The sequence below is a fragment of the Periophthalmus magnuspinnatus genome, chromosome 3, assembly GCF_009829125.3.
Source record: "Periophthalmus magnuspinnatus isolate fPerMag1 chromosome 3, fPerMag1.2.pri, whole genome shotgun sequence".
Taxonomy (NCBI): Eukaryota; Metazoa; Chordata; class Actinopteri; order Gobiiformes; family Gobiidae; genus Periophthalmus; species Periophthalmus magnuspinnatus.
Window position 1 is genome coordinate 36,359,013 of NC_047128.1, and position 25,383 is coordinate 36,384,395.

Here is a 25,383-nt window from a genome sequence, read left to right on the forward strand (position 1 = left end):
GAATTACACAGAGTCGCCTTTTCATAATAACTGGCAACAGTTAGAGTGTGTGTGTGTGTGTGTGTGTGTCGGTGCGTGCGTGTCTGTATGTGTGTGTGTCTTTGTCTGTGTGTGTGTATGTGTGTGTGCACACTTCTCGAAAAACAAAACAGAAAACAAAACACACAGGCGACCAACTTTGGCCTGGAGAAGCTACTCTAACACACAGACACACACACACATAGACCTGTGCACACACACAGACCTGTGCACACACACACACACAGACCTGTGCACACAGACACACACAGACCTGTGCACACACACACACAGACCTGTGCACACACACAGACACATACACACATAGACCTGTGCACACATACACAGACACATAGACCTGTGCACACACACAGACACATACACACATAGACCTGTGCACACATACACACACACAGACCTGTGCACACCCACAGACACATACACACATAGACCTGTGCACACACACAGATCTGTGCACACACACAGACACATACAGACCTGTGCACACACAGACACACACAGACCTGTGCACAGACACATACACACACAGACACATAGACCTGTGCACACATACACAGACCTGTGCACAGACACACACACACATAGACCTGTGCACACACACAGATCTGTGCACACACACAGACACATACACACATAGACCTGTGCACACACAGACACACACACCCAGACCTGTGCAGACACACACACACATAGACCTGTGCACACACACAGACACATACACACATAGACCTGTGCACACACAGACACACACACCCAGACCTGTGCAGACACACACACACATAGACCTGTGCACACACACAGACACATACACACATAGACCTGTGCACACATAGACCTGTGCACACACAGACACACACACCCCGACCTGTGCAGACACACACACATAGACCTGTGCACACATGTGCATGCACACAAACACACACACAGATACCTATGCACACACGCATACACACACGCGCGTGCGCACACATAGACTTGTGCACACGCACCCCCACGCGCACACATACACACACACTCAGACCTGTGCGCGCTCACGCGCAGTGGGAGGGGGGGCGCGCGCGGGGGGGGGGGTGTCTCTGCATCAGGACAAACATCAGCTCAGACTCGGCTCTTCTCAGAGTCGCTCCAGAAGCAGCAGAACAGACAGAGCTCTCTGCTCCACAGAGCTGCTCCACAGGGCTGCAGAGCGGGACAAGAGGACTGCAGCAGGGACCAGAGCGGGACCAGAGCGGGACCAGAGCGGGACCAGAGCGGGACCAGAGCGGGACCAGAGCGGGACCAGAGCGGGACCAGAGCGGGACCAGAGCGGGGAGACTGTCCTCGTGAGCGCCATGGGCACGAGCTGCTCCTGAGGTCGTGTCACGCGTGTGCGGTATGCGCGGGGACGCCGCGCTGCCTCAGATCCACAGAGCTCCTGGAGACACGCAGCGTGTGAACAGACACTAGCTTCACCTCCACCGGCTCTGACATTGACGGAGGGGGAAGAGGACACGAGGGGTAGAGGACACGAGGGGCAGAGGACACGAGGGGTAGAGGACACGAGGGGCAGGACGCAGCTCAAACTTTGGATCTTGGCGCAGACCCGCGTTTCCACGATGCGTCTTTGCGCAGTGGTGTGCGCCGCGCCGCTGCTGCTCCTGGCGGCTCTGTCCCACTCCAGTGAGTAAACAATGCATGCTAGGTGGCTAAGCTAGCTCGATACAGACTGTGACATGAGTGATCCATGCTTCACTTTAAGGTCTGTGTTTCAGACCTTTGGACGCAGCTGAGCCGCACATTACGCACATTACGCACACTCCAGTCTCATGAAAACACTCATGTTTATTCAGGACACCTTTCTCTTTTAGTTTCTTTGTCCCCCAAAGAGGCGAACCAGTTCCTCAGCAGACACAGAAGAGCAAACCAAGTGTTTGAGGAGACGAAACAAGGACACTTGGAGCGGGAGTGTGTGGAGGAGAGGTGCTCCAAAGAGGAGGCGAGGGAGGTGTTTGAGAACGACCCAGAGACTGTGAGTCTGATTTTCACATAAGCACTGACACTTTTCTAGAGTTACCTGCAGGTTTCATGAGAAATAAGTGTGGAGTGAGTTTTACTCTGCAGCAGCTGTGTCTGTGTGTGTTTAAAGTGTGAGTGTGTTTAAAGTGTGAGTGTGTCCATGTGTGTGTTTAAAGTGTGAGTGTGTTTAAAGTGTGAGTGTGTTTAAAGTGTGAGTGTGTTTAAAGTGTGAGTGTGTCCATGTGTGTGTTTAAAGTGTGAGTGTGTCCATGTGTGTGTTTAAAGTGTGAGTGTGTCCATGTGTGTGTTTAAAGTGTGAGTGTGTTTAAAGTGTGAGTGTGTCCATGTGTGTGTTTAAAGTGTGAGTGTGTTTAAAGTGTGAGTGTGTTTAAAGTGTGAGTGTGTCCATGTGTGTGTTTAAAGTGTGAGTGTGTCCATGTGTGTGTTTAAAGTGTGAGTGTGTCCATGTGTGTTTAAAGTGTGAGTGTGTCCATGTGTGTTTAAAGTGTGAGTGTGTCCATGTGTGTGTTTAAGCTTCAGTGACAGTTTGGTGTTTACTCCGGCTTCATCTTGAGTAACACTGGTGTGTGTGTGTGATTCACCGTCTGCCTCCTGCTCCGCTGCTTCTATTCTGTGATTAGACACTTCACATAATATCCCCAGGTCCAGGTCTCCTCCTTTAATCCACTTTGTTTCTGCTCTGACATGAGTTGAGTCACTGTGAGTAATTAGGAAGTAACTGCAGAGTCTCACAAACAAAACATCAAAATATAAGAGTTAAGTCCAAACCTCGTGTGTCCAGACTTGTGCACGTCCGCTTCACGTTAATAACTTTTATAAATGTTTCTCTTTCCTTCCTGACTCTGCAGATCTGTGCAGTTTGTCAGTGTGAGAACATAACATTTCATAAGGACCAGGCCTCTGTCTGTTCACACTGAGCTGTTTCTTCTGGCACAACAGTGTTTCATACATCAGAGTCTACACTTCAGTGCAAATGTCCAGAGTGACCGAGTCTCTGTAGAAGAATAATAATAATCTCTCTTTTTGAAATGTAAATCTCTGCAGACCTGCCAAACCGTGCAGAGTTTAAAGTCACACAGCAACGTGAACAACTCCAGCACATGTTTAACGTAAATGTTTGTAATCGCTTCTATAACACGTGGATTAAGCGTTTAGTGAATTTAACTAGAAACTTTGTGTGAAACGTGAACTTCGACAGATTATTCCAGGCACAAAGTGAATGAGGCAATCAATGAATCGCGGATTACGAGCGGAATTACCGTAAAAACAGACTTTATGAGGACGGCCGGATTAACGTGGAGGTTTAGTTTGATAATCTGTATAATGCACATGATATTTTGAGACGTCACTATTTATTTAAAGATCCAAATACAACAGTGTTTTGTAAAATGTAAAATGTGTTGGAACAGATTTACTTTCCCTAAACGAGCAACAAAATGAAAGCTCTGCCACAAAACAATTTTTACAACAATTACAGAAAAAATCAAGGCAAATTTGAATGTTTATTTAACCGTAACTAAACCACAATGAACCTGGGATTAAACGAGTAACATTCACTCCACTGTTTCAGTTTAACCGAGTCCAGGTTTAAATCAGCCTCATCCCTGGACTAAACCTGCACCAAACCAAGACTCGCTCCATCTAAAGTAAAACTGACCAATCGTGTCTCTGCAGATTTTAACACCAAAAGGGTTTCAGAAGTTGTGTACTTAAACAATTATCCCTACACCCACTCAAATGTCTGATCCTGTGTCTGTGGACAGTGGAGTGTGAAACGCCTCTGTGTGAAACGCCTCTGTGTGAAACGCCTCTGTGTGAAACGCCTCTGTGTGAAACGCCTCTGTGTGAAACGCCTCTGTGTGAAACGCCTCTGAGTGAATCGCCTCTGAGTGAAACGCCTCTGAGTGAAACGCCTCTGAGTGAAACGCCTCTGAGTGAAACGCCTCTGAGTGAATCGCCTCTGTGTGAATCGCTGTCTCATTCATGAGTTTTTAATCTGGTGCAGCTCTGACTCTGCATTTCCTCCACTGCAGCTGCAAAAGGAGCCAGACCCACTTCTGCCTGGCAACGCATCACTTTTACACACCAACACTTTATATTTTGTTGTATTTCCCACTTCAGTCATTTGTGTCCATTGTCTCTCACTCAGTATTTTGGCAGATCCCACAGTGTGGCATTAGATTACCTGATTTTAGAGTTTCATTCATGCTCTGCTTTGGTCAGGGTGAAAATCACTCTAAAAGTCTAATGTTTTTACAGTTGTATTATGCTTGATTTTATTTAAAGCTGCACTATGTCACTTTTTGGTCTCTTGCTTGTCTCCATGGAGCCATAACTTATCTGTTTGTTTTCACTCATTTCCATGTATTTTTTTTCTCTAAATGACTCTGAAAAAGACTCGTTCTTACTCCACTTTTCCTCCATCTCCATAGATCTGACCTGGCACACTTCACCTGCTTGTCTCCATGGAGATGAATGCATTTAATGCCTTACAGTGGAACATTCTAGGCAAAGCAATAACGTCTCCATGGAGACAGGAAAGTGGCAGTGTCCATCTGAAAAGTTACTCTCTGCAGCTTTAATGAAAACATTTACATAGATGAGGCCTCGCCCCAAACTCCAGGTTGACCTCCTGACCTCTTTGACCTCCTTGACCTCCTGACCTCCTGACCTCTTGACTTCCTGACCTCCTGACCTCTTTGATCTGAAGCTCGGCCAAACGTCTGGAGCTGGGTCTTTACTGACGGGCACTGGGTGAAGGACGGGTCAAATGCAGAGTCCAAATAAAACTAAAATAACAAGGATTAAAAAACTGCATCTTACATTTCACCTGCTGCATCTACTCTGGGGTCTGCCCCCGCTCCACCTGCCCCTGCTCCACCTGCCCCTGCTCCACCTGCCCCTGCTCCACCTGCCCCCGCTCCACCTGCCCCCGCTCCACCTGCCTCCGCTCCTTCTGCCCCTGCTCCACCTGCTCCACCTGCTCCACCTGCCCCCGCTCCACCTGCCCCCGCTCCACCTGCCCCTGCTGCATAAATAATCTGATGATAACGTTCCCAGTTGTGACCTGAATGTTCCGGAGGAGGGAGGGATGATGCTGCTGCTGGTGTCAGGAATGCAGAGAATTCCGGTGGAGCCGTTGGCGATGGGCCGCGCCCGTCGGATAAACGAGTCAAACATTTAGGATTCGTTTATCATCCTCCCTCCTTCCCTGGAAATCACTCAGTTTAAAAAGTGTGAGACGAGCCCGAGGTCCGACTGAGTCTAAACTCCTTTTTCTGCAGAAATATTTCATCATGTCGTGTTTAAATCAAAGTTTAACTCCCTTTTCTTTCTCTCTCAGGACTACTTCTGGCCTAAATATATAGGTCAGTATTTAAAACATTAAAACACAGATGTTATCATAATTTATAAGTATAATAACCTCTTGTGTACTTTTGTGTACTCTTGTGTACTCTTGTGTACTCTTGTTTCTCTGCAGCCTGCGTCGACAGGTTTGGAGACTCTGAGAAAAAGAAACAGGATCTGATCACGTGTGTTCACAGTAAGTTTCAAACTGTTTGGAAATGTCTTTAACTTTAAGTTCAGTTACAGTTGTGTTTTTGTGATAACGATTCTGAGGGTGAAAAGTGTCAGAGTGTGTCTTTATTTACCGAGGACCTGCTGTGTCGAGTTTGTTTTAAAGTTAAGTTTGTGATCAGAGTCTATGGGCCGATAATAAGATAAGATAAAGATGCTGAGGATGTTTTGTGTATTTCTGAGGATGTTTTGTGTATTTCTGAGGTGTTTTGTGTATTTTCTATCATCCTGGAGAACGTTCCTCTGCTCTGTGAATCCTGTGCTGTTGGTTTTTCGTTCTCCTCGGCTCTCAGACTCTCACACTCTTACACTCTGGTTGTGACGTGGGCTGAGCTGCACTGCAGTAACATCTGCATCACACTGATCTTTACACAGAGACACAGGAAGGAAAAGAAAGTGTGTAGTTGTGCGTTTGAGCGGAGTTTTGTGTCAGATGTCGGCCGGTCCGATGGGGTTTTGGAGTGAATCGTATTTTAATCCAGATTGAGGTTCGGTCGTGTTTCACCAAAGGGTTAAACGCGGAGGATTGTGTGAAGTTGGAGTTTTTAATCGTCAGGAAACATGTGGTTTGGATTCAGAGTTTTGAGGAAGAAATGTGTCTGTGTTTGTGTTAAATGTTAAATGTCTCTGCTGTTTGTCCATGAAATAACCTCCCAAAGACATTTTATTTTGTCCTTGAAAAGACAAATCTATCCGTACAACCTCCAAAAACACAGACACGTTTCAGTTTGTCTCGTCCTGTTTGTCCTTTGCAGTTTTATTGATCTACTTTTGTCACATTTCTGGACTGATTCTTATTGGTGAATGTGGGACACACCTCTTTTTGGTGATAGTGACTCTGCAGTGGCGTGTGCGTGACTGAGGGGGGGGGGGGGGCGTGAGATACTCGTGACGTGGTCAGAGTGCTGCTGCATCAGAGGACGCGCTCGGCTTCGCTCTGATTGGCTGAAACCCCCTCGTGGCTGGATCCATGACTCAGCTGCAGTATTGTCTCTTAAAGAAGCTTCTGTCAGCAGCATCACCGTTTTATCTCCGTTCTGTCGCATTACGTCAGGAGTTTGTGGTCAGATAGAACCGATAATGGCGTCCTCTGTTTAGATTACAGGAAGTGTGTGGACTTAACGCAGAATCAGGGGAAATTTATACAACGAGGCAGATATTTCCTGTTCAAAGGCAAAGCTCGATAAAAAACAGGAACTAATTCTATTTGAGCAAGAAAAATACAGAAAAATCAAATTGAACCGACTCCTGGTGTTTAGAGACGAGACAGAGCGGCGGCGGGAGGGGTTAAAGGGGCGCCGGGCGAGGTCAAAGCGGCGCCGGGCGAGGTCAAAGCGGCGCCGGGCGAGGTTAAAACTGCCATCTATACTCACATCGATTGACCCGCCCCTGGTTTATTCTTTCATAAAACCAGGAGGTTCTTTGTTTTACTGCAGAGTGACAGATCTGACCTGACAGAAGGAAAACAGAGCACAGGTGTGGGGGAGGGGACAGGTGTGGGGGAGGGGCCAGGTGAGGGGGACGGGACAGGTGAGGGGGACGGGACAGGTGAGGGGGAGGGGCCAGGTGAGGGGCCAGGGGATCACTGGAGGGAGAGGCCAGGGGAGAGGAGGGTGGAGGGGCCATGTGGGGGGTGAGGGGAGGGGCTAGGTGAGTGGAGGGGCTGGTGAGGGGAGGTGCCAGGTGAGGAGAGGAGGGGGGGGGGGGCAGGTGAATGGGAGGGAGAGACCAGATGACAGGAAGGGGGAGGGGCCAGGTGAGGGGAGGTGAATGGAGGTGAATGGAGGAGGGAGGGGCCAGGTGAGGGGAGGAGGGCGGGGCCAGGTGAGGTGAGGAGGGCGGGGCCAGGTGAGGTGGAGGAGGGCGGGGCCAGGTGAGGTGGAGGAGGGCGGGGCCAGGTGAGGTGGAGGAGGGCGGGGCCAGGTGAGGTGGAGGAGGGCGGGGCCAGGTGAGGTGGAGGAGGGCGGGGCCAGGTGAGGTGGAGGAGGGCGGGGCCAGGTGAGGTGGAGGAGGGCGGGGCCAGGTGAGGTGAGGAGGGCAGTTTTCACATCTGTCATCTACTGGTTCAAAAAAATCCCAAACTTGCCGATACACAGTCCACCCAGTACAGTTTGTGTTTGTCCCAAGCCTGAATAAATAAAATGAATAAAAGTCTTTGTGTTACTTCAGAAATGTGCCAATTCTGCTAAAAGGCCATTAATTAAAAACAGTTTCAGGGTCGAGTCAAAAGTCACATCCACAGAGTTTTATCTAATGATCAACTGAATAAAATAATAATAAAAACACCAGATTAGTCCAAACACATTTTTGTTGCTCTAAATCCCTGAGGTGTTTTGTCGTCGTTGCGTCTGCGCTCGAGTAAATCTGTGAGATTAAAGACCAGAACAAAATGACAAGGAGCAGACACGACTTTACGCCTGAAATAAAAAGTGTGCATCAAACCTCTGCTCATACGTGTAACACAGGACGAGCGTCACGCAGAGAAAACACGGGACTTCTGTGACGCGTTTGGGGCCTGAGGCGGATCCACTGAAGTTTGAGTGAAATGTTCGACTTTCATCACATTGTGTCTGTCACTGGGACAAGTCGGGACATGTCCTGCTCCCAAACTCTGCTCGGAAAAGCAACTGTGAAAGAAACAAAACCATATGAGCAACGACGGGAAGTACGTGTACTCGAGTTTGAAGTATAAATACACGTGTTTTTGTCCTGAAACACAACAGTACTACAGTATTCTGCACTTTCATGACCACGTAATGTAGTAGAATCATGTAGTACAAGTGTATTTTTCCTCTGTCAGTAGCAGCACTGTCCATTCTACTAGTATTTATAGTATTTAAAGTATTTGTAGTATTAGTACTTCTCAGGATGTGGCAGCAGAAACAGAAGCAGTGGTCTCCTCGTTGCAGTAGATCAGTCATCGTAGTAGTTGTAGTAGTAGTAGTATTAGTCGTGATTGTGTTGGTAGAAGAGTATTTTTTCATAGTACTTTTTATACTTTGACTTCATAAAACGAGCTGCACGCTAACTAGAGGCACCTGTGAGTCTATGTGTGTGTGTGAATTCAGGTTTTAGTGTCAATAATTGTAAATATAACACAAAAAATGGATTTGTGTCGTGATGTTTTTACTTTTCCTCAAGCAGCAAAACAAAGTGACGTCTGTAGATGAGACGTGTGACTTTACAGAGCGGAAAAGTGTAATATCGTCGACTTCGATTTTACACCGATAATGTTATTCAGTTCAGTTTTATTCAAAATAGAAGTTAAACTGCCCAAAGTGCCTCATATAAAGTCGACAAAATACGACACAGAGGCAAAGAACAATAAAACTTTGGTATAAAACAACCAATAAAAGAGAAATGTTCTAATGTGGTGAGTCAAAATAAGTCGTAATTTCTAATAAACTACAGTCTTTAGTTTATCAGTTTGTTTTTGTGCAGCAGTGAGTTCTTTGTGGCTTTAAACTTGAGCTTTTCTATTCAGATTATCAGTGGAATGCAACAAAAAAGGCCACGTTTTCTGTAATATTTGACCGTTTCTATAAATATGACGGACATAAAGAGCAGCTTTATCCAAACAAAGATTATATTTCAGGTTTGTTTATTTGTGGTGAGTTTTAAACCGTGGACCTGATGAACTTGTTCCCGTCTCGTCTTGTTCTTATTGACCCAATCTGGTGAGTACTTTTGAGTGAAGGACTGAATTAGGGCAGGGCGAGCTGCAGCTTAGGCAGCATTAGGCTATTTATACTCCCCCTGCTCTGAAACACAAGAGATGACCTTTGCATAAAGTCACACTCAGGAAACCTTTTGTGCTGCGGCGTTTACCTCAGATCTGACGCTTTTTCTGTTTTATTTGCAGATATCCCAGACCAGTGCTCGCCGTCGCCGTGTAACCCCAGAGGTACGGTGCGCTGTGAGGACAAAAAGGGCGACTTCCTGTGCCACTGCTTCACGGGCTGGACGGGGGCGAGGTGTGAGACAGGTACGGTCATGGTGTGAGACAGGTGCGGTCATGGTGTGAGACAGATGCGGTCGCGGTGTGAGACAGATGCGGTCGCGGTGTGAGACAGGTACGGTCGTGGTGTGAGACGGGTACGGTCGTGGTGTGAGACAGGTACGGAGAAGGGTGCAGTCGTGGTGTGAGACGGGTGCGGTCGTGGTGTGAGACGGGTACGGTCATGGTGTGAGACAGGTACGGAGAAGGGTGCAGTCGTGGTGTGAGACGGGTACGGTCGTGGTGTGAGACGGGTACGGTCATGGTGTGTGAGACGGGTGCGGTCATGGTGTGTGAGACGGGTGCGGTCATGGTGTGTGAGACAGGTGCGGTCGTGGTGTGAGACGGGTACGGTCGTGGTGTGAGACAGGTGCGGTCATCTGTGGAGGCTGGACACTGGGGAAAGGTCATTTTTCTTCGGTGGATCCTGTGACTCTGTGAATGTCAAACATCTGTGAAACTGGAGATGGAGTTTCCTGTTTGTGATTATCAGAGTTTCCATAAATCATTTAGTTCATATTTTATCCTTAATTTAACTTTCTGTGTTTGTAATAAATAAATTCACCTGCAGCTGTGACATGAACTCTCCCATAAAACGTCTGCAGAATTTAATCTCGTCCCTCGACACATGAAACTGTAGCAGAAATTCACTGGAGTCTGAGCCAAAGTACAAATACAGAGATAGTGCAGTACTAAAGTAAAAGTATCACATGAAAAATCAACTTAAGTAAAAGTATTTAAGTATCTGTTTAAAAATGTGTCAAATACTTTTACTTTTTACTCTTTGTGGTGATAACAATTAAAAATGTGACATTTTATTCAACATTTGCGATACCAATTTTTTTTTTTTGATGATTTTTTTGTATTTATTTTTGTTTTGCTCAAAGCCAAAATTAATTAATTAATTTATTTTATTTTGAACTCAACTTTAATCAGTTTTTTCCCACAAACACAGTAAAAATAACCTCTCAAATCATAAGAAAAGTACTTTTTACTTTTCAGTCCAGTTCACAAATGTAGTGTAGAAAGTACAGATACTGCTCTCAGATGTACTCAAGTAAAAGTAAAAAGTACACACTGTAAAATGTAGTGAAGTAAAGCACAGATACTGCTCTCAGATGTAGTGTATTGTACAACTTGTACTTCGTTACCTTCACCTCTGGCCGTTGGCGCAGTTTGGCCGCCAGGTTTCCTTCATTCCGCCCTAAGGCAGCGAGAGGCTTTTTACGTTTCTAAAGCGCAGTAGAGTCGCAGTAGAGTCGCAGTAGAGTCGCAGTAGAGTCGCAGTAGAGTCGCAGTAGAGTCGCAGTAGAGTCGCAGTAGAATCGCAGTAGAATCAGCGGCTGGAGCGCAACAAAAATAAGGACCGTTGCCATAGCGATTGACAATTTAAAGCAAAATATTTAGTTCTCAAAATGGCACCAGTAACAGGAAACTGAAACATGAATATTCAAGAAAAAATATTAAAATCACTGATGTGTTGAGCAAAAAATAACTATTCATCACAAAACTGAGGGAAAAAAAGGGAAAAAGTATCAGTCCTGCCTCGATTTGTGCAAAAATAACTCAAATACGTCGTGTTTATTGACCCAAATAAATGATGAGTTTATATTTATAACAGAGTGTGTGTGGTATAAACCTGCAGCTGCACTTTGTGACCTTTTAATATTCAGATTTTACCAGTGAAAGCAGCAAGAAAGACGATATTTTCCCTCATATTTCTAAGTCCTATAAATATCCCAGACATAAATATCTCACTTCATCCTGGCAGACCAAGAGCAGATTCGATATCGAGTTTATTTACGTGTTAAATCCACATGTGGAAGTCGCGGTTTTAAACTGTGAACTCAACAAACCTCCAGCTGTTAATGCTATAAATAAAGTGTGATGTGTGGAGCTGGACAGGAGTGTGGTCAGCGAGCGTCCAGGGGGAATTCATGCGTCTTCTGGAGGTCGAGTTTACTGCAGTCCACATGACAAAAGTGGATGTTTACTCAGAAATCCTGGAACAGTAGGAAGACCTTTTGTTTTGGACAAGTATCAAGTCATTTGTGGACTTCAGAAGAGGAAAATGTAGTGATGATTTTTGTGGCAAACACTGTTCAACACATTTCCACTGTGACTCATCCTGCGAGAAACTGTGAAAGAACCAAAGTGAAGTGCTGCAGTTTGCTCTCCACTTTTTCCTTTAAGACATGACTTCATTTAGCACAAACACACAAACACACAAATACTCCACATGTGTTAAGTCCAAAACTCTAGTGCGATTCTACAGTTTAACGGATCCATGTTCCACTTTTATCTGAGCTGTGTGATTGTGTTTTAGTTTCATTCTCACATGTTTTACGCACAAATCCTGCAAAAGAAAAGCGCCGTTAAACCCCATAATCCTTCACTAGAATCATTTGGATCATTTCAGCTCTGGAATGACCAATCTCTAAAGAAAAGAGGAGCTATTAACGTGAAAACTACCACGTCATGACATCACAAAGTGGAGTTTTGAGCTTTGGAGATGTTACAGACTAATAAACTTTAAAAAAAAATCAAATGCTTGAAAATCCCACGTTCTTCCATGAGCCGAGGTCGACAAACTGATTCCTCAGTCCAATCAAAACAATAACATCTTCATGGAGACAAACAGGTGCACACACGCCTCCAGAAATGTTGCGTAATAGACCTTTAAATGGTTCAGTCTTATTTCAAACTGATTTGCTAAAACTGAACGTCTTTTCCTTTTTGTTTGTGCGTTAAAATCCACACAAACTCCACATTAACTCTTTTAAATTACAAGTTTAGCTCTGAGTCGATATGTTCTGCCACAGTAAACCCGTTACAAAGTTTTTGGGCAGATTTTTGAGCCAGATGCCCTTCCGGTCGTCGTTCCCGTGGACAGAGGAGATTTGAGATTTAAACCAGTTGTTACTTAAGTGTTTGGGAACAATAAAAGTCCAAATCTTCAGTTCTGAGTCATTTGTTTGTCGTTTTTAGATGTGGACGAGTGCGAGACGAGGAACGGCGGCTGTGACCACGAATGCAACAACACGATGGGGAGTTACCGCTGCTCCTGTCGCCACGGATACACGCTGTCAGGGCGCCACTTATGTAACGGTACAGTATGGATTTATGTTAAAGTGAACACGTCAATAATGCGTCTGTCGTTCTGAGGATCTGGATTCGTGAACTCAAACGACTCGGGTTTGATTTTTAGGGACACTGTGGGAAATGACACGTCTGTGCAGTTTATTCTGTTAAAAAAGAAGAAAAATGTCAAATGAGTTCAGCTTTACATCGTCAAGACTCGTTGGCTAAACAGGGTACAAAACATTTGAGCTGATTTGATGATATTTCCAGAGAATATTGTGTTATTTTCCTACAATTCTGCATCTAAATCACCAACTCCACTTTGTGCAACTTATTTTTAAGGCGTAATTCATAAAAATGTAAGAAGAAACTGTCAAAACATTCTGTCCTCAGAGTCACAGATGACGTATTAGAATAAAAACTGTAATATATATACATTTATGCACAGTTTTTGTTAGTTTTTTGCTTTCTCCTGGATCAAATTGACTCTAAACTGATCATTTCTAAACGTTCTTTTCGTTTCCAGACGTGGACGAGTGCGACGACCCGTCCGTTTGTGGCACGGCTCAGTGTCTCAACACCAAGGGCAGTTTCGAGTGTCTGTGTGAACCCGGGTTTGTTTACGACAACGAGACCGAGAGCTGCCTGGGTACGTCCCTGGAACACCCCCAGGTCTGGCCCCCGGGGGTCCGTCCTGCAGCTGTGTTTGTGTCACTATTATCACTGCGAAAGAATGTGCTGAGAAATGGGGAACAGGTCACTAGGATTTTGGTCCAAAATGTTTGAAGACCCCCCAGAGCTGCTCATGAGCTTCAGGGAAATGATTCTTTCCTGATTTGAAGGATTTCATGAGGACATTTCCCCGTTTGAAAGAAGTATTTTGATTTGAATTGCCACAACAACAGAGGAACCAAAACTTTGAAATCAGGAAGGAATCTTTATCTTGAAACTCATGAATAAGCACATTACAGAACAATACACAACTAAGTCACCTCTTTTACAGTAAAATGAGGATCTAATAAGAAAAGTCAGCTTAGTTTTGCCTTGACAGAGTGTAAAACTATTATTATAAACCCCTCATGTTTAAGACAAATACTATGAGCGTTTCTTTACAGTTTTACTTCTGCAGCTCTTCAGACGCTGCACAGACTCTGTTTACGCTCAAGTCAAACGCACACACAGCTCTGTGGGAATAAGCGTTTGTGTCCGAGTCGTGTCCATGTAAGGTTTAAACTCCGAGAGGAAAGAGCCGGTCAAACCCCGGGACCACGTGAACCCGCGGCGCATTCCTGCAGACTGTTGACATAAACGTTCTTTTGATAATGAGAATGGAACTGAGTTATGCAACACTTGAACCGACAAGTGACGCAAAAACAACGACTAACACAACACCAGACCTCAGATTATGTGGACGGAGCGATTTGCTTTAATGTTTTGTCTTAAGATACAAGTGTAACAAAGTAAAAGTAGTAAAGTACTTAAGTAAAAACTTTACATATATATTCTTTAAGTAAATGTTAATGATTACTCGAGTACATTTTACTCCACTACATTTTTGAACAGGACTGAAAAGTAAAAGTATTTTTTATTATAGTTTCAGACCTGCTGAAAAGGCTGAGGTTTATTTTTAACACAGAATTTGAACAAAAATAAAATAAAAACGATTGATTCAGTTGTTTCTCTTTAAAATTCAGCTCAAATCTTTAAATCTCCACATCTGAAGCTTTACAAGACTCAAAATCTGTGCAAAATACTTTTACACTACGTTTTCCTCTAAGTACATTTTTAAACAGATACTTTAATACTTTCACTTAAGTATTTCTTTACTCTGGTATCTATACTTTTACTTAAGTAACATAATTGAGTACTTCTTCCACTGCTTCTGTCATTTTCTTTCCAAACTCAGTTCTGACAAAACCCTTTTTCTAAACTTGTCCCAAAACCTGAACTGAAGACAAAAACCTGTTCCTAAATACTCAGTCGTAGTACTCAGCCGTAGTACTCAGCCGTAGTACTCAGCCGTAGTACTCAGCCGTAATACTCAGCCGTAATACTCAGCCGTAGTACTCAGCCGTAGTACTCAGCCGTAGTACTCAGTCGTAGTACTCAGCCGTAGTACTCAGTCGTAGTACTCAGTCGTAGTACTCAGCCGTAATACTCAGCCGTAGTACTCAGCCGTAGTACTCAGTCGTAGTACTCAGCCGTAGTACTCAGTCGTAGTACTCAGTCGTAGTACTCAGTCGTAGTACTCAGCCGTAATACTCAGCCGTAGTACTCAGCCGTAGTACTCAGTCGTAGTACTCAGCCGTAGTACTCAGTCGTAGTACTCAGTCGTAGTACTCAGTCGTAGTACTCAGTCGTAGTACTCAGTCGTAGTACTCAGTCTGAGAAAAATGATATGTTCAAGCAGCCAAAGAAAAATATCAGAGTCGCCTCCAGTATTTTCATAACCACAGATCAAACCTTTGACTTTGACCTTTGACCTTCAGACGTGGACGAGTGCCAGTCCAGCGTCTGCGCCGACGAGTGTCTCAACGTCCCGGGGAGTTTCCGGTGTTTTTGTGACGGACGTGAGGGGATGAAGCTGTCCCAGGACCTCAGGAGCTGTAAGGTGAAACACAGACTCTACTGTTTATGTCAGACCGACGCCACAGCGAATTTAAAACTAAATATCATCTTAAATACGTATTTTAAGGGGGAAAAGGCCTCAAAAGTTGCATGAAACAGGAGGTTGAAGCTCATGAAAACTTTTGTCTGTTCATAAATAAATGTTTTTGATCTGATAAATGAGTTTTCTTATTCCAGACCTGTAAAGTTTTAAGATTATCACTCTAAACTTTACAAAGTGAACAGTATTTTAAAATAATAATCACAAACATATAAAAGCCGCGTTCAGGTGAAAGTAAAAACAGACTAAGAGACTTTTCCCTCCTCAAATCTGTGAGATCTGTTTTGTATCGTTGACTCTGAGACTGTATTCTGCTTTTGTTGGATAAATATTAAACCTGTTTTTGTGTTTTTTCTTTTTTTTTAGCCCATTACGTCGTGTATTTCTCCGTCTTTGAAGAGAAACCCTCAGTCTCTGTATCTGGGGCGTATGTTCAGTGGAGTCCCTGTCGTCAGGCTGCGGTTTCGAAGAACGTCTAAAACAGGGTGAGAAAATACTTTTACTAACACTTCAAAATACACGACGCATTTATACAAAACGCAGAAATATGATACGATTTTGTCTGGTGAGAGAAAATGGCAGATGTTAAACAATGTGATGTGTATTTCTGCAAACTGACTCGATTTAACGGCCTTGTGTCTATTTCTGTGTATCTGTGTTTGAGCTAAATGTTTCTCTGCACAGATGTGTCGTATGAGCAGCTCCAGTCCACTGTGTCTGCGTCTAATTATAAACCGTTTTACTGTCTGATAATCAGGAGGATCGCGCTCGTTGTTGTTGATTTACAGTCTTGGCAAAACACTGAGAGCTCTGGGGAGAAAATGCTTTTAAATTCTGAATAATGTGAGTGAGGAGCAGCTCTGGGCCACAGCAAACTGTTTAAAATGAGCTAGATCTGTTTTGTTTTTGTTTTTTTCACGTTTTAAGACGATAAAAATCAGGTACGACGCCTTTAACTAAACTGGTCATGTCTTTTTCTCTCTTTTTTCTAGATTTTCTGCAGAGTTTGACTTCCGCACGTACGACTCTGAGGGAGTGATCTTTTTTGCCGGAGGTCACTTGAACAGCTCCTGGATTGTGCTTGCGATGCATGATGGGAAACTGGAGCTGCAGCTGAAGTACGGCGCAGTGAGCAGAGTCACCAGCAGTGGCGCTGTGGTCAACGATGGACAGTGGAGAAAGGTTCGCCCCTGTCGTTCTTTCTCTTTATTTCTGTTGTTCTTTTCTGTCTCCAGCTCCACTTTCAGTCACGTGTTTGTTTTTCGTGTATTTTACGTGTGAACTGTACTTTTCAGATCTCGGTGGAGGAGCAGGGCCGTAGTCTGGTGATAAAGATCGACAGAGAGGCGGTGATGAAGATCGCGGTGAACGGAGACTTGTTCACTCTGAAGAAGGGGCTGGGGCTGCACGAGCTGAACCTCACTGTGGGGGGAGTGCCCTTTAAAGAGGACGGCCTGGTGAACAAAGTGAGGACGAAACACAACATTTTAATATAAAGATGTGCAAAGATTAAGCTCCTGTCACACGTCCTCCCTCAAACACAAAACAATCACAGGTTTCTCTTATTTCGCATGAGTCGGAAGAAATATCACAAATCCAAAGGCAAAAAAACAGAACCAAAATGTGCATCTTGCATCTCTGACATCGTGTGAAGGAGAGAAAAGAAAACTTAAAACGCTGTGAAAAACGTATTTTAGTTTATCTGTCACCTGAACTTAAAAGATATTTCAGTGAACTTTAGAAACGACCTGAAAGAATCACTGAACCAGATGAAAATGTTTTACACCAGGATTAAACGAGCCAAAGCAGGATTAGGTCAGAGTTGTCAAAAGTATCGAAAATACTTTTAGAGACACTGCTCGATACTAAAACGTCACATTTTCTGAATCGTTTGAATTATTTTGAGCTTTATCTGAACAAGCGTAAAGTCCCACAGACTCTAGACATTTATGAACTTAAGCTTTACAACTATTCAAGTTATAACGACGTGAATAAACAGAAAATAATAATAATCTGTCACCAAATCCACTCTACACCTGCCCAGTCTTCATTCTCGTCCGTGTGGGTGAAGTGTCTTGCCCAAGGACACGACAGTACGCAGTATTAAACCTGTTTGTCTCTGTGCTGAGGGGCTAACGCTGCGTCGCTTCAGATCAGACCAGACTGGAGGTTCTGGAAGTGTTTGGTTAAAGTTTATGGACTCAAAACAGAATGATTAAACGTGTTGTTTCGTTGTGTTTTTGTTATGTTTTCGTTGTATTTTGTTGTGTTTTTTTATGTTTCGTTGTGTTTCGTTGTTTCGCGCTCGCAGGTGAACCCTCGTCTGGACGGGTGCATGAAGGACTGGCGCTGGTTGACGGGAGAAGACGCGTCGATCCAGCAGACGATCCAGTCCAATGAGAACATGCAGTGTTTCAGCGCAGACGACCCCGGCGCCTTCTTCAATGGGACGGGCTTCGCCTTTTTCAACCGGAGCTTTTCAGGTGCAGCGACGGCAGATTTGTCTAAAACATGAGCCGCGCGTTTAAACTGACGTAAAGCTCGTCTGTGTGACTTTTCTGCACGTCGCTCGTCTCCATGGTGATGTTTTTTTGCTCCGGGGTTGATCTTTGATGATGATGTTTAATGTCGCGTATAAATTCCAGATAAAGCAAAACCAGCTCCAGGAAACGAGCCAGAGGTTTATCAGAAAAGTTACACAGTGCATCTTTAACATCCTGAATTTACTGGAAAAAGTTAATGTACCGAATATTGTAGTTTTAGTTTATAAAGAAATAAAACGCCTCATCTGTCATTATCGAGTGACCAGCTGCACGTCCACAAGTCCATTAAATAAAGTCACATTATGGAGTTTTCACGTGTTTAATCTGCTGTACTCGGTCTGGACGCAGTATATTTGGTCTGGACGCAGTATATTTGGTACTGCGCGGTCCGGATGCAGTATATTCGCAGTATGTGTAGTACTGTACAGTCCAGATGCAGTATATTTGGTACTGCATAGTCCAGATGCAGTATGTGTAGTACTGCACAGTCCGGACGCAGTATATTCGCAGTATGTGTAGTACTTTTACTCCTCTGCTCTGCTGACTCTCATGTCTCTCGTTTTCTTCAGATTCTTTACCCCTGAGCGTCCACATGAGTCTCAGAGCCACCTCGGGCATCGGGGTCCTGTTCGCTCTGATTCACCAGGACCGAGTGCCTCTGTCTGTGTCTTTGGCCGATTATCATCCCGGGACGGACGAGTGGAGAGACGTGAGTCCAACAAACGCACAAGTCATTTAAAAGAATCAAACTGTTAAATAAAATGTCACTTCATCAAACACAGTTTAAGGTTTGGAAATGTCAAGATCACACGAATCTCATTTTTTAAAAGAGCTGAGTCTTTTTCTTTCTACTTCTGTCCATTTTTATTTTGATTTACCCTGAACCGACTCAAGAATCAGCACAGACACGAGTGAGAACACGTCTGGAATCAACAGATTAAATGATTATTATTATTAGTGCAGTGTTTTATTTAAATGTTTTATTTAAAGGGTAAACTCTCTGTCTGGATGAGTTTGATCTGAGACTCGTTTGTTTCTGTCAAATAAATAAACAGTAAAAGTCTGAACGGCTCTTTGAAGTTAACGGATCTCAAAGATTCAGATCAGATCAGATTCAGATCCATAAAAGAGCCAGAAGTCTCTTTTTTTAAACTCCAGACCAAGAACGAGCCTCAAACCTGCAGGACGCCCCAGAGACGATGTGTTTGTGATGATGGTGATTTAGACAAACATCAGGATCTGACTCAGCTCCTCTCGTTTCTCTTTTCTCTCCCTTTTCTCTCTTTTCTGTTTTTTTTTTTCTCTTTTCTCTTCTCTTTTCTCTCTTCTCTTCTCTCTCTCTTCTCTTGTCTCTTTCTCAGTTCGTCCTGGTCACATCGGGCGACTCCGTCGTGGCGAGTTCGCCCAGTCCTCTGTGCGACGGAGAGGGTCACGTGATCGAGGTGACGGTCTCGGCCAATCAGACGCTGCTTCTGATCGACGGGCAGCCGGGACGCAGCGGGGACGGCGTGGTCCCCGTGGACGTCCTGTCTCAGTCCAGCACCTTCATCGGAGGAATCCCAGGTCAGAGTCACATTTATGTTTTAAATCAACTCGAGTGGAATTTAAAGTCAAATGTGAAATTAAACTTTTAAATCGTTTTTAAATTAAGGACAATAAATAAAACATGAAACAAACCTCCAAACCCAAACCACTTTCCACAAAATCAGCATAAAAAACACGGAATAAGACAAAAAAAAAGATTTATATTAAAAATAAAGTAACTAAAGCAGTCGGGCTTTTTATTTTATTTACAGCAAATTAAATCTGTAAAAGAGACGAGGCTCAGACACTAAACAAAACAAAACCTTTAACAGGAAAAGAGTCGCACTGGAACATTTCAAACCAAGTAACGAGACAAAATGATTAATAAATTCACTTAAAAGTAAATCATCTGTTAACACATGAGCACATTATAAAGTTTATGTCACATTTTGTATTTGTGTGAATTTTCTGAACATATTTGAAGAGTCTCTGAGTTTTGAGCAAATGATACATAATTCCCTGTATTCTGGTGCATTTTATGTTTAATATTTACTCAAAATCAAAAGAATAATGATCATTTTATGTGTGAGATTTGCTCAGACGAACAATAATAAAAAAAATAAAACTAATAATCAACAGAATGAATCGTCTTTGGTGCCACAAACTCTGTCAAATACAAATTTAATAAAGTTTAAGTAAAACATTTTCCTGTTTTTGAGCTGCATGTGGCTCTTTAGTTTGTCGACTCCTGATCTAAAATATATCAAAGTGTTTTAAAGTCTTTATGTTGAGCTTTTTATTAGTTGTTATTAAGACAAAATAAAATGGTGAGAGATAAATCTAAACGCTCTGGTCTCGCTCCACTCGCTGTAGTTTCCGTCGTGTTTTGTGTTTCTGCGTCTGAGCTCAGGCTTTTCACTCAACAACAACAAAACGCCACTTTCTACGTCATGATCCGCGTCCGACTCTGGAAACATTCCTTTAAAGATTGACCTTCTTAGTGACGATATCCTCTTTAGTGAAACGGTCTCCATCACAAACTGAGCTGCACGTTTTTGTGTTTTTGTCTCGTTTGGCGTCTCATTTCTCTAAAATCACACACGTCTGTCCTGTTTGTGCTCCAGACGTCCCCCTGGTGTCCACTCTGGTGTCTGCGTCCTACAGCGGCTGCATGGAGGTCAGCGTGAACGGACGGGAGCTGGATCTGGACCAAGCCACCCACAAACACAACGACATCCGCTCTCACTCCTGCCCCCTGCTGGACTCGTACCAGTGACGCACTCGAGCTGCACAGTATTTATTTAAACCAGGATTTTGCAGATTTGGACGGAGTAGAACGTCCGAGTCTGTGTCCAGCTGGTGCTTAGATCATTGTTTTGTGACACTGTTGCTTAAAGGCACTAGCTGGGCTTTTGTTTATTTGAAATGGCACATATTAGCAGCAGAAGAGGCAATAAGTGCTGGACAAGATCGTCTTAACACTGCCCGAAAACTATTAGCCTTGATATTAGCCCCATAAGAACACACCGGGCCTTAAACGGGGCGACGCTAAGCTAGCACAGGTGGAAGTAACGAGGGTCATTTCTCCAGTATATTTTATAAACTCTCTTGGACTTGAGTGTCTGAAATCCCACGTTTCACATTCTCAAGTCAAAGTTTTATTATAATCGTATTTTTTATTTGATTTTCGTGTTTTATCCTGTCGTGAGTCGCGCCGTCTGTTCTTTTTACCTTCGTTATTTTATTTATAATTCGCCGTTTTGTCGATGATTTACGTTTGATTTGCTAAGTTTGAGTAGCTTTTCCAGAGTACTTCGTTTGAGTATTTCATCCACGTCTTTACGCCTTTAACGAGGTCGTCCACGGCAACGGCTTTTGATGATATTTAATGTTAACTACGCTTTAATTAGCCTTAATAAAGCATGAATAAAGACGAGATTCATAAACTTAAAGAGCTCATGTTACGCTATTTTCTGATCTGTTTTGATGTTTCCTCGTCAAAAAACAGACCTGGAGTTGTGTTTTGTTTCACTCTCACATGTTTAACACACAAACCTGCAGATTTAAACACTCTGTTCCACCTTGTGATGTCATCATGTGGCGATACAGGAAGTGCCCCTCTGTGTTTTTAAACTCTATACGCCTTTAATAATAATAATTTCAGCCTTGGAATTTACAAACTCTGCTAAAAATAAAGGGTAAAAGGAGCTGCTGACTTAAACTACCACTTGATGACATCACAAAGTGGAACAGAGCGTTTTGAGATGTAGACAGACTAATAATAACATGTTATTCAGTCTGTTTTTGAGGAGTTAACATCATTAAAACACATTTAAGAAGTATTTAGGCTGAAAAACTACACAATTATTACCGTCTTATCCCTTTAATTTAGTCGTTAAAAGCCTAAATCGTTCCTGTTTATTATGAATTCCTCCGTCTTTGTTCATGTTTTATTAACGTCTAATTAAAGTGCAGTTTTCATAAAGTGTCACCACGTTTCCTCGTTCATTCAGTCCAATTGCGACCCCTAGTGGCCAAACGTGAAGCCCAACTCCACGAGGACCATCATAAAGACCAGGTGCTCTGAGACGGGACGGTCCTGAGGGGGGACGGTCCTGAGGGGGGACGGTCCTGAGGGGGGACGGTCCTGAGGGGGGACGGTCCTGAGGGGGGACGGTCCTGAGACCGAGGGGGGTCCTGAGGGGGGGGATGGTTCTGATGTGGTGTTCGTCTCGTCCCCGCGTCTCATCCCCGCGTCCCGTCCCCACGTCTCGTCCCATCCCCGTGTCTCGTCTCGTCTCGTCCCTACGTCTCGTCTCGTCCTGTGTCTCGTCCCCGTGTCTCCTCAGGAGGACCTGGGCTGTCGATGCTGCATTTTGCTGCTTTCTGTGAAAAAGTGAATCTTGCACATAGTTTCAGACGCACACGGAGCCGCTCAGTGACGCCATGTGTGTAAAAACAAACGTCTCCGTGTTCATCTGCAGCGTCAAACGAACCGTGTGCCTCGAACAACAACAACAACAACACAACCCTGATGTCGTACTGTAACTGAAGCTACTCGTGTAAAAACTCATCCACACACCAGGTCAGAGGAGAAGTTTGTGATTAACTTTTGTTTCCTGTTGTTTTTTTCAGTCGTGTTTCTCTGGTTTTACATTTGATCAAAATAAACCTGCACAGTTAGAAATCGAACAAACTTTATGTGTTTAGACTCGAATAATGTGTTAAAGATGAACATTTAGAGCTTAAAGTCTCATAATACTCCATTTTGTGATGATTAAACATTAGAACAGGAGTTGTGTTTTGTTTCATTCTCACATTTAACACACAAACTCTGCACGTTTAGACTGAAAACACTCTGTTCCACCTTGTGATGTCATCATGTGATACAGGAAGTGCTCCACTGTGTTTTTAAACTCCACACACCTTTAATAATAATAATTTCAGCTCTGGAGTTTCCACTTATCTCGACTGAACTAAAGGTAAAAGGAGCTGTTCACTTAGACTCCCACTTGATGACATCACAAGGTGGAACAGAGCGTTTTGATCTTTGTAGATGTTGCAGACTAATAATAAAGTGACTCAAACATGTGTGAATGAAACAAAACACAAGTCCAGGTCTGTTTTTGAGGAGGAAACATAAATTAAAACAGTATTTTGTGCACTATAGGACTTTAAATCTGGATTATCGTCTCTATTGTTTCTGATGTTTATTTCGCTCAAATTGACGTTTAAATCAAAACATTCAAAACATTTTATCAAACTGTTTTGTCCTTTCCACGACACGATAATCAACAGGTTTTTAAATCCGACCGCTGATAGTTACTCACTCACTTCTCCTTTAAACCCAAACTCCGTGTTCCTCGCCTTCGCCACTAAAGCACAGAGACGCCGAGGGGAGAGGGGGCGGAGCTCCGCACCGGCCGCACCACGAGCTGCTGAGCGACTGCGCTGTGTAAAATAGAGATGTGTAAATATGTGTGCGGCTTTTAGACAAACACTACCTTTTCAGCTTTGAGTCGATAAAACTGATGCAACTTCACACAAGGGCCAAATAAAGCTGCACTGCGGAACTTTCCTGCTGCAGGGGTCGCCGCCCGAGATAAGCAAGAGCCCAGTCAGATCTGTGGAGAGTGCACGTTCTGAACGAATAAAAACACGTCATTGAAGAGATTTAAGATGAAATTTAAGTTTAATGACAAATAAATCCATAAATAAAATAAAAAAAATGTAACAAGACAAGTTGTAATTGACATTGGCTCTTTTATATTCTAAGGTAAATTTCTAAAAATGCAAATAATTCAGGTGTTTAATGTAAAAAAGTTAAAGTTAAAGTCTGGACAGAACAGACGCGTTTGACCCTGAGTCTGTGTTTGCTCTTTTCATCGTTTCACTGTTTTTTTCTCGTGTTTTATTTTTATTCTCGTGTTTTTATTGTGACACGTTCAGTTTTCTCTTCACATTTCTAACGTCTATTTCATTTTCATTTTTTCTCGTGTTTTATTCTCGTGTTTTATTTTTATTCTCGTGTTTTATTTTTTTTCTCGTGTTTTTTTCTCGTGTTTTATTCTCGTGTTTTATTTTTATTCTCGTGTTTTATTTTTTTTCTCGTGTTTTTTTCTCGTGTTTTATTCTCGTGTTTTATTTTTATTCTCGTGTTTTATTTTTTTTCTCGTGTTTTATTCTCGTGTTTTATTTTTATTCTCGTGTTTTTTTTCTCGTGTTTTATTTTTATTCTCGTGTTTTATTCTCGGGTTTTTATTGTGACACGTTCAGTTTGTTCAGTTTTCTCTTCATTTCTAACGTCTTTACTTTGACTCTTGTGATGAAGTTGCGTCTCTAAAGTTTGTTTTTTTCTGAATGAAACTGAAACTGCATGAGATTTAGAAGAATGAGTCGAGGGGAAACCAAAAACACGGACGTGGTTTGTCTCTGTTTAAATTTTAGGTGCTTAAATTTCACTAAAGATTGTAGAGTTTTGCCAAAGGGCTCGTTTGTTTTTAGGTTTGAGTAAATGCCAAAGTCGAGCTCGAGTTTATCACGTGTGTGTTTTTTATTTAGTGTTTGATTTTCACTTTTACTGCCAGTATGTGTACGATCCTGAGTGATGTTTGCCTTTTTGTTTCCTCGACAGTTAAAATTATATTTAAAACAAATAAAAGCCGTAAACTAGATTTTAAAACAAAGACGTGGACGTGTTTTTTGTTTTTTTTTTATGTGAAAAACGACACAGAACAAACAAAACAAACATTTATTACACAACATGACACAACACGAGTCTCACAGGAAACACCATGGAACTGGAATGATCCGCAGTATGGCATTAAACTACTGCATCTCCATAGCAACGAGCCCAGGCCAAGTGACAGGTCAGATCTGTGGAGAAGCTCACACAATAAAAACACTGATTAAACTGTAAAATCAGTTTAATGCCATTCTGTGGAATATTCCGGGCAAAGCAGTAATGTCTCCATGGAGATGAGCATTTGGAGAACCAGAAAAGTTACACAGTGCATCTTTAACATGAACACACAGAGTTATGTAGTAATATGTTTGTATGTAAAGTAATAACACAGATTTAAGAACAGTTTGATCATATGCAGTTTATGTAAAGTATTAAAGATGTAGTACACAATAACACAGTGTAGACACGTGTAAAGTGTTAATAACACAGTGTAGACACGTGTAAAGTGTTAATGACACAGTCGAGACACGTGTAAAGTGTTAATGACACAGTCTAGAGACGCGTAAAGTGTTAATGACACAGTCTAGAGACGCGTAAAGTGTTAATGACACAGTCTAGAGACGTGTAAAGTGTTAATAACACAGTCTAGAGACGCGTAAAGTGTTAATGACACAGTCTAGAGACGCGTAAAGTGTTAATGACACAGTCTAGAGACGCGTAAAGTGTTAATGACACAGTCTAGCGACGCGTA

At 43.1% G+C, this 25,383-nt stretch overlaps 1 protein-coding gene across 1 annotated transcript; it reads left to right on the forward strand.

Annotated features, from left to right (window-relative positions):
- Positions 1-1,253: 1,253 nt before the first annotated feature.
- gas6 (growth arrest-specific 6) lies at positions 1,254-24,625 on the forward strand. Its single transcript, XM_033991933.2, has 15 exons — positions 1,254-1,698; positions 1,887-2,047; positions 5,399-5,423; positions 5,537-5,599; positions 9,497-9,619; positions 12,620-12,739; positions 13,239-13,361; positions 15,202-15,323; positions 15,747-15,865; positions 16,373-16,562; positions 16,676-16,846; positions 17,692-17,863; positions 18,493-18,632; positions 19,285-19,486; positions 20,572-24,625. The coding sequence occupies exons 1-15, from the start codon at positions 1,635-1,637 to the stop codon at positions 20,721-20,723; spliced, it is 1,947 nt and encodes a 648-aa protein (XP_033847824.1). The 5' UTR covers positions 1,254-1,634; the 3' UTR covers positions 20,724-24,625.
- The last annotated feature ends 758 nt before the right edge of the window (positions 24,626-25,383 follow it).

Excerpts from the sequence above, each read along its gene's own strand:
- gas6 (XM_033991933.2), top strand. The coding sequence starts at position 1,635 with ATGCGTCTTTGCGCAGTGGTGTGCGCCGCGCCGCTGCTGCTCCTGGCG. Across the intron at positions 16,563-16,675 it reads ACGATGGACAGTGGAGAAAG|ATCTCGGTGGAGGAGCAGGG; the intron begins GTTCGCCCCTGT and ends TGTACTTTTCAG. Across the intron at positions 18,633-19,284 it reads GGACGGACGAGTGGAGAGAC|TTCGTCCTGGTCACATCGGG; the intron begins GTGAGTCCAACA and ends TCTCTTTCTCAG.